General features: G+C 43.1%; 1 protein-coding gene across 1 annotated transcript in view; it reads right to left on the bottom strand.

The window, feature by feature from the left end:
- Positions 1-50: 50 nt before the first annotated feature.
- Positions 51-10,000, bottom strand: part of dmrt2b (doublesex and mab-3 related transcription factor 2b) — a 10,249-nt gene continuing 299 nt past the window's right edge. The window contains exons 1-3 of the mRNA XM_084309569.1: positions 9,555-10,000; positions 7,864-7,972; positions 51-1,484 (exon numbers count right to left, since the gene is read on the bottom strand). The exon at positions 9,555-10,000 is cut by the window's right edge and continues 299 nt beyond it. Coding sequence (XP_084165695.1) covers positions 289-1,484; positions 7,864-7,972; positions 9,555-9,731 — 1,482 coding nt within the window. The 5' untranslated portion in view covers positions 9,732-10,000 and the 3' untranslated portion in view covers positions 51-288. The remainder of the gene's footprint in view (positions 1,485-7,863; positions 7,973-9,554) is intronic.

The raw sequence follows: 10,000 nt of genomic DNA, 5'->3' as shown, positions 1-10,000 counted from the left end.
CATTATCAAGTGAAATAGGTTGAAAAGGGAACACATACAGTAAACATATCTTACAATGTGACATTTTTATTTAACTTCTGAAATATCAAAATATTTTCTTTTATTACAAAACAATACTGCAAAGATGACAAATTACAACCCTGAATGAAATGGCAAATCATAGATATTTCATGTTTACAACATTTTATACTTCACAGAATGCAATACCGTTTCAGCCGCTTGTAATTTTTCAAAGCAGCGCTCGATGCATAAACAAAGCTGCGTCGCCGTGCTTTTCCAATGTGCCACTCAGGCCCTCAGCAGCGCCTCGACCGAGAACGGTAGTGGCCTCACCGCTGGAGTCTTGACCGAGCCTGTGTGAGGTCTGACCAGGTTGGCGGCGGTGCCTAGCGAGCAGTCCTTGGCGGCTGCCATTATACTGTGCGAAGCGGAGTCTGAGCTCCTGCTGCTGGGGCTATTGGCACGAAACCCGCGGTCTGGGTTCGGAAGACCGTTTTTCAAGTCTGCTTGGTACGATGAGTCATTATCCCTGTCTGGATGCGCCGAGGTGTCATAGTAGCTCTCCAGCTGACCCTGGTGGCTTGTGCCGAGGTGGGAGTGTATGACTTTTGGAAGGCTGTTTGAGTCTGCTATGTCTAGATTGGTCAGTGTTTTGTTTGACAAGGTATTATCCCTATCAGGATTGGCTGAGGCGTTGTGGTAACGCTCCATCGGTTGGTTTGTCATCAGGGATAAACCCCGATCTAGACCAGGAACAGAACGTATGATAACTGCTTTTGAAATGCCGTTCAAATCGAATAACTGTGGTTTGGTTAAATTCTCGTGCGATAAGGCTTTATTCCTGTCTAAAAGGACTGAACCCTCCAGGTGATGGTGTAGGGGTAGTAGAGTCATTTGTAAAAGCTCCGGGCAGGGCTCCTCTCTCTTCTCAGGGCGCCCCCAGCCGTTCTGCGCCCCACACTCCACGGTTACCATAGCGGTCCTGGGGGTGCACTCCGAGCCCCGAGAGAGGAAGTGGTCGTGGCCCCTTCCTAACTTCGACAGGAAGTGACTGCAACAGCCCTCCGCGGGGGAGTTCGTCCCTCTCAGGTGGAACATCTCCTCCTGGTAGCATCGGAGGTCACACTCGTGGAAGTCACACTTGCACAAACCCGCGGGTATGGGCTTGTATTTGTATTTGTACATGGGCACGTAGGCGGACGCCCCCAGGCCTTGGGGGTCCTCCAGCGGGCAAGGGAAGGTTATCGCGGGCAGGGGCGGGGGATGACAGAGGACGGGGGTGAGGGTGGAGGAGGACAACGACAGGTCTCTCTGTCTCAGCTCTCTCTCCAGCATCACCGTCTCCAGCTCCTTGTCCGCAAATGCCCGTCTCTTCCTCATCCTGGCACTCACTAAGGGGAACGGGCACGCCTGGTGGGGATGGAGCTGCACCGCCCGCTTGGACCAGGTGGAGGCGCCGTCCTCTTGCGCAGAGGGTTTGAGCCCTGCATGGGAAAGTCACAATACTGCTGTTATTTATTTATTTATTAACTCCCTCACTCACTCACTCACTCACTCACTCACTCACTCACTCACTCACTCACTCACTCACTCACTCACTCACTCACTCACTCACTCACTCACTCACTCACTCACTCACTCACTCACTCACTCACTCATTAATAATTTATTTCTAGAAGCACCCCATAGACCAGTGAAGTCACTAACTCGTTAATTCGTTCCTGCCGAAATCCTTCACTTGGTTAGCCACTCTGCCCCTATTGGTGGCTCACAGGAATGACACGTTGTGTTAAATTTGAAGGCATGATGACTATGATATAGTGTGTATAAGTAGTAAAAATATATATATATATTTTTTTAGAGTTGGGCATAGATTACATTTTTTTATCTAGATTAATCTACCTGCAATCCTGGAATTAATCTAGATTAATCTAGATTAAAATGACTCAAAAAAAATAAGTCTGCCGAAGGCATTCAAAATATGTGTGTTCTACCCAAATAATGACCAGAGGAGGAGATTTATCCTCTCCTCTTCATCTGAGGAGTCACTAGCTGTTCTATCTCCTTGTTCAACAGCATGAACATGTCTCTTCTTTTTGTAATTTCAAGTGTTTCTTTTAAAACCAGATTTATCGTAATTTTCTGTGCCCTTCCTTTGATGCCATTAACATTGTTACACTGATATTGACAGCTCTCTCCAGTGTCAAATCACTCTCTGTCAGTAGTTTCTTCTGTGCACCTTCATTTCTTAATCCACACACAAACCTGTCTCTCAATGTGTCTTTTAGTGAATCTCTAAATTCACAATTCTGCTGACTGGTTGCTCACACACAGACTGCTGCAGAAGCAGGTTTCTCAACAAATTCCATGAATGAATGAATGAAAACTTTATTTAACAGATTGCAGAATGGGTACAATACAGTACGGCTCAATACACACAATTGTTAAGGGGATGCAGACCAGAGAAAGACGTTTGTCTTGTTTACATCAGGGTCCCCCATTTTCATTTCATATTGCTCCACATTGTCATCAAACGGTCCAATATTTCCAATAACCCAAGCCATTTCTGTTGTAAACACTCACGATAGTCCAGTCGATCCTTCCTTTAGTGTGTAAAGTGGATTTCCTCCTCTTGTAGATGTTTCCAAGTGCCGCCCGAGCAACGTGAGCTAACATGCTAACTCGCTAAGCTAACGTTAATAATGTAAACAAAGCTCCCGACTGACTTCTTCTTTCTTGCATTGCGCAGATTCAGACGTCCTCATCGCCGAATTGTGTTATATCCTGAGGACTTCTTAACCTCACCTGTATAACAATGATTACCGGACCACTACTTTAGTTTGACACATTATTCTGACTACAGCTCCGGTACATACTTGTGCAATCACTTCCGAGTACCGCAGCTGGGAACTACGGCAAGTATTTAAGGACAATACAGACCCAACGTTGAGAAAAAGATTAACGTGTCAATTATATTATCGCGCGATACTAGTCTTGCGTTAACGCAGCACGTTAACACCGTTAACGGCCCAGCTCTAATTTTTTTTTTTTTACAGTTGATAGCCTAACAGGGTGGAGGAGGGACAGGAGAGAAGGCTCTAGGGCTGTATCTGATCCCAGGTCAGCTGAAAGTTAAATGGTGTATTTATATAGCGCAATATCCAAAGCGGTTTACATTTTGTTCCTCAAATTCACCTATTCATTCACACATTCACACACCGACAGCAGAGGCAACCATGTTAGGTGCCATTGGGAGGAATTATTGGTTAAGTGTCTTGCTCAAGGACACTTCGACATGCTGCCCGGAAGGAGGGGGAATCGAACCGGGAACCTTCCGATTACCAGACGACCACTCGAAAAATACTTTGCTGGATGAAGTTCACTTAACGGCCACCGGTGTCATTAATAAGAAGGAATTTCTGATCAATTTCTGATCTGATCATTTCTGAGCACCTTTAAATCTATGTACTTTATAATTTTTTTACATTACATTTCTAATGGTTCTGTAATGGCCTCTCCTTCTGTGCAGCAGGGAAATAAATTAACAGTCATACACTATCATTTATCAAGCTTAATCTGATCAATTGGGTGCATCCAGTTAATGACACTAAAGCAAGCACTCTGAACACAGTTGTGATTATTACACTGTGTGTCTATGTGTGTGTGTGTGTGTGTGTGTGTGTGTGTGTGTGTGTGTGTGTGTGTGTGTGTGTGTGTGTGTGTGTGTGTGTGTGTGTGTGTGTGCGTGTGTGTGTGTGTGTGTGTGCATGTGTCTGGGTGTGCGTGTGTGTGTGTGTGTGTGAGTGGGTGGGGTATACGTGCATGTGTGCATGTGTGTAAGCACTAAGTACATGCTTACTCAGAGGAAAACACACCCTTGTAATTCCATCACTCTCATTTGCATAATTCTAATTACTGTACCATAAATAAAACAAACACACCTAGTCCCCACTGAGTGCACATCACAAGCAGCATAATAATAGGTAAACTATTCCTGTTGGGCTGTAGTTCTGTCTGAGAGGAGGGATGTGCAACTCCTGCACTCATTATGAAATTATGGCTTTTTTCTTTTGCTACACCGCATGGGATAAACTCACTTTCTCTTTCAAAGCAAAGCGACTCAATGGAAAATGTGATTTATTCGCAAACGATAGAGCGTTAAATTGTCAGATAATTTCTTGATGAGCGGAATATGATCACCTTGTCATGCAAGAGGTTTCTCTTCTTTTTCAGTTTTAGCGAATCCGTCCCGTGATTTGGACAGAATTGAGAGTGAGCTGAGGGCAGCCGTGGTGTTTCAGTAATAAATGGACAGCGACGTTTAACCTCAGCCTGGATTAGGACCCCCAGGGGCCACTGGGCACTGAGGCTCAGAGCCCCCCAACGCGCCTCACACACAACGCCCATTCCACGCAACTCACCACATCCATTCAACTCTACCTTCATTCTTCATTATTATGCGCTTAGAGTCAAGCTGTCAGGTCAAATCTGCCAGACTTTAATCACAGACACCTATTGGTCAAATGCTGAATACCCATTCCAGCTGAGCAGGTATGTGACTACAGTTCAGTAGACCAAGTACTACTACAAATCACAAGACAAGGAAACAACATATTAAATCACCCCAAAGCAGTGTATGACTCTATACTATGGCAATATTTCTGTTCACTGAAAACCACCCAACCAGTCATTACTGATAGGCCTACATAATAATGTGGCTGACTTGGTAACAGATTTAATTTCATTCATTGGTCATGTCATATATTTATGTGGAGCCCAATGTAAAAAAGAAGGGGAAAAAAGTAAATGGAAAGAAAAACATTGTGGAGGGCCCCTACATACTGAGGGCCCCTGGGCATGTGCCCAGGTTGTCCACATGGTAGATCCGGGCTTGGCCTCATCGGTCTGTGAATAGGGCTTCAGAGTCAGCACACAGTCAATCACCACTTGACATTCTGGCAAGTCATGGAACTCCTGAGTTTTATTTTATTTATTTTCTCTAAATGTATTGATTGATGTGTGATTATGTGATTGTAAACACTCAACGACCTTGCAAATAAACACTGCCCCTCAATGTAATTTAGAGTCTAAATAAAGATTGAATGAAACTGAGAAACTGTTGAGACGAGTCACAGAGCCGTACCGTTTGGCTTCGGTCGCTATAATTCATGATTGCGATGAACATGGGCATTGACTTCTGGATACGAGCTTTAATCTGATATGAGCTGCCTGGACCATACTTGTAAGTAGAAGAAATCAATTGTATGTTTTGTAGAGCTGGGTGGTTCCTGACTCATCCGGGTTAAAGATCTGAATCTTTGTACTGATTCAGGAATCACAAGTCCGAGGTCTCCATTAACCCGGATCCTATGAGTCCTCTGTCTGACTGGCTGGCTGCTGCAGTGCTGCCTGCTAAGTATACACAAGGCGAGTTAGCGCCTGCAACAGACTCACGGAAAGACAGCGGACTCAATAGAAACACAGCAGACTCAGATGATTCGTTCAATGACTCGGGTTAGCAGACTCACCGGAAACATCGCAGACTCCGATTATTTACTTTATTACTTTATTTGTTTATTTGGACGAGACAATGCAAAATTAATGAACACTGTGGCAGTGGCGGCCGGCCGATAGAGGGCGCTCGGGCGCCACCCCCCCCTGGTGAAAAGAGAAGGAGAAGAAGAAATAGTGTTTTTTGATTTTAGATTTTTGGACCCATAAAAATAAATTAAACATGTTTAAAATGAATAATAATTACTAATTTTAAGTATGTTTGTGTTTCAAATGCACAATAACGTTAATATATCAAATATAAATCATTGTTTTGTGCGTGATTCACGTGACGTCACTCTCTCTCCTGATAGAGAGTACCTCTAAAGCTGGGCGCATAGACATAATGCGCACACTGTGCCCGTCACTGTATTGTCGCAGCCAATGTAAATACATCAAGCAAATACATTTCGCCTAGCAGGGCGTTCAAATATGATGTCTCGGGGCGCGTTTTCTAGCGCTCGAAGCAAGCTCTGCGCCACTGTACTCGTCACGTCGTCAGTCATCAGACAGAAAACAATGCTTGGAGGAGGAGCCAGTAGTATTTTCATTTCAGATTGTGAGTTAGCTTAGCTAGGCTCGTGGTTCGGTAATAAGAAGTGTATTCTCAGGAGTTGGAGAGATCATCACGAGATACTGTACATTCAGACAGTGTTGGATCTAACAAAAGGATTTATATGGACACTTTTTAGCATGGAAAGTTCAAGCCCGGACCACAAAAGCATCTCGAAGGGTTAACGCGACGGCTCGAGGCTCGTTCCAACCTGATGCAACAAAACAACAAGTGAGTCTAACAATATGTACTGTTCTGTAGTTACTGAAACTGATTGAATCTGGCAAGATTCAAGAGGTTTATTTGTCACATACATACACAAGGCATGCAGTGAAATGCGGGTGGGCTGGCCGCGATATCTCTCTCTCTCTCTCTCTATTTCTCTCTCTCTCTCTCTCTCTCTCTCTCTCTCTCTCTCTCTCTCTCTCTCTCACACACGCAGTATGCGCGTTGATTTATGATGATTCATGATCATTACATTATGATCGACTGGAATAAAAAAAAAATAGCTTTACAATTTAAATACTGTAGCTGTCCCTTTGTTCATTAATGTTTAACCTAAATGTAGAACAACTCACCAAAAGTGAGTATTGCACAATTTATTTGACAAAAAAATCTAGGATGTGTTAATACTGTAGGTGAAAATCAAAACATAATATTCATCACATATTTATGACTGGAGAAAGATTACACACGGTACTAAGCTGCATCTCAAATGAACCTTCCCCATCCCCTTCAGATGGTGTATATGACTTCTACGTGGTCTCTACTGTTGACCCCTCCCTACCCCAACCCCCCATTTTGCTCTTATGTCATGCTACGGTTGGGTTCCTTCCCATCCTGAATTCCTAAAATCGAGCGATGGGAGACAGTGGTGTTGCGAAATAGTGTGGAAGGGGAGAGTCACCCACGTGCAACATCCTGCTTTCAGTGAACGACAAGCATGTACAACTCTTCTCATTCAGCAGTCAGTGGAATAGCAGTGGGTCACTGCACAACGTGAAGCAGGTTGATCAGGAAGTGAATGTTTGTTCTGTGGAGCAGAGTTCAAAAGATGCTATTCCAAATACATTATCCTAACTTTGCATCACCCTCTGTGAGACAGTGGGACATCCAGAGGGGGGTGAGAGAGTGAGAGAGAGAGGGGGAGAGATAAAGAGAGGGAGAGGGGGAGAGATAAAGAGAGGGAGAGGGGGAGAGAGAAAGAGAGGGAGAGAGGGGAGAGAAAGAGAGAGGGAGAGACAGAGGAAGAGAGAGACAGAGAGAGGGGGAGAGAGGACAAATAGAGACAGAGGGAGAAAAAGAGGAAGAGAGATAGAGGACAAAAGAAAAGAGAGAAAGAAAGAAAGAAAGAAAGAAAGAAAGAAAGAAAGAAAGAAAGAAAGAAAGAAAGAAAGAAAGAAAGAAAGAAAGAAAGAAAGAAAGAAAGTAAGAAAGAAAGAAAGAAAGAAAGAAAGAAAGAAAGAAAGAAAGAAAGAAAGAAAGAAAGAAAGAAAGAAAGAAAGAAAGAAAGAAAGAAAGAAAGAAAGAAAGAAAGAAAACAATATAGTGGAATAGAAAACGGGAGAGAGAGTGGTGAAACAGAGAGAGAGATAGAGAGAGAAAGAGAGAGAAAGGGAGAGGGAGGTGAAACAGAAAGAGAGATAGAGAGAGAAAGTGAGAGATAGGTGAAACAGAAAGAGAGAGAGGGACAGAGAGAGGGGAGAGAGAGAGAGAAGATGGGTTAATAAGAAATAGGATGGGTGTTAATTAAATTTTACCCTCCAGGATGCTCTTTGCCAGGCTCCTCGACTCAGGAGCTCTGGCGTAGCGCTGATACGCTCCCCTCCGCTGAGCCACCGCTGACGTGCACCTGAGCCCTCTCTTACCCTGGGAGCAAAACGGGACAGGAATTAGACATTTAGTGTAATTACATCATATTGTGTGTATCCCAGGGGGCAGCACGTTGAATATATTGGGCAGACACACTCACATATGAGACAGAAATAGAGAGAGAGATAGAGAGAGAGAGAGAGAGAGAGAGAGAGAGAGAGAGAGAGAGAGAGAGAGAGAGAGAGAGAGAGAGAGAGAGAGAGAGAGAGAGAGATAGGCTATATACAGAGCTTGAATTCTAATATCATATTGTATTATATGAAGCAGTATGTAGGCCTAGCAAATATTTAATTATAGGAATTAATTAATTAATTAAATTAATGAATACATACAGTACATATATACATGAATACATGAATATATTAAAACATTAATTCATTAATTAATTCATTAATTTATTAGAACATAATTGAGTGTTGTGGTCAAATCTGGGTATTTTTGATCATTTGATAGATCTAGATTTACATGAAATCCATGGCTAACCAGTTGGTGAAGATCAGGTTATTTTATGGCTCTGTAAAGGGTTACAATCATATTTCATATAGTTAATATCTTTTTAGACATCTATCAAGAATCAAAATACACATAGTTCTAAATCACATATTTGGTTTGTGTGTAAATCCAGGCCCACGGTACATCCATTGCAGTTCAACGGCGCATGTTAATCTACTGTATTCATAAAACTTTGAAATGTGAGGTGAATTTATCAGGTTTATTCAGTTAAAGTTGTACAACATCAACAGTTGCTTATTCAGTTAGGATTCTAAAAAAGTATTCAAACTCTATTTTAAGTGCATTAATCACGCTGTTTTGGCTATGAAAACATTCAGTTATTACCTTTTTTCATATTTTTTTCAACAATGCTCTTAATATTGCATCCTATTACTTACAAGTTTCCAAACTTTCTAGCCGAATGAATATATTTGAACAAATATTTCTTATTGTGATTTATGAGAAAATACAATCACATTTTAGTGCGAGTGGTATAGGTTTAAGGATTCATAATTGTCTCAACATTTTTATGTAGGCAGTTTAAATAGATTCACAGCCTATTGTGATGAAATTCCAAATGAGGATACAAAAGTGGACCAAATAACCGAAATGTACACAGGTGTACAAAATCTGATTTTATACTATTTTCAGGAGAACTCATTGCATGGCCACCTGTAAAGAGGGCAAATCACATCTCCTGGGCTTTCCCTGTTTGACTGAGAACATCTGGTTCTAAAGCCCATCTTTATAAATCGCTCACAGTATATTGACAACTGAGACATGATACCAACAAACTGGGTAAAGAAAAATAGAAAATGTTTAATAATTTTTCTCCTTGAAACAATGGCAGAAAATAGACAGTATATAAAGTCTAATTCGGCCCGGCCTGCTACCTGTGTCATGGGTTAAAATAGTTTGCAGCACCTGTGTAAATAACCAAAATAAAGAATTTCTGATAAGTAGTAGTAGCTGCCATAATTCTGAATATTTTACAGTGAAACAAGAACACATGCGCTCAAAAATATAATATTTCCCTGTTTTTCCCTCCTCATAAAAGTGCCAGATAGTTGTGCCCTATATCCCTCACCTCTGCCGCCTGTTGCCGCCGCAGGGCGACTTGCGCGGCCATCACGCGCTGCCGCTCCACAACGAGCAGACAGTTTGCGCAGTGACAGTCCCGCCAGCGACAGAAACGCTTGTGGCCTTTGAGACACGAGACAACGCCGTGATTTCGGCATCGGGCACATTTGGGGCTCCGGGTCATCTTCCGTGGCTGTTGCTGCTGCGGCCCCGTTGTCGCCGGTTTGTGCTGCTGTTGCTCTTGACCCCGGGCCACTTTACTATCTCCTCGGTCGCCGCCTCTGCCGCCCTGGCGCCCCCCCTCCTCGAGCGGCAAGCATCCGTCGAGGCTCGTCACGTCAACTTCTTCCTCCTCGAATTCAGACTTCAACGCGTGTTGAAGTCCCGCGGTTGTTTCTAGCTGTAGGCTCTTTCCAGTCGAGTGGACATCTATGATGACGAATAATGCCTTCC

The sequence above is a fragment of the Notolepis coatsorum genome (genome assembly GCF_963971535.1).
Source record: "Notolepis coatsorum genome assembly, chromosome: 3".
Lineage (NCBI taxonomy): Eukaryota > Metazoa > Chordata > Actinopteri > Aulopiformes > Paralepididae > Notolepis > Notolepis coatsorum.
Note: the sequence above shows the minus strand (reverse complement) of the source record. Positions and strands in the feature narration are given on the sequence as shown.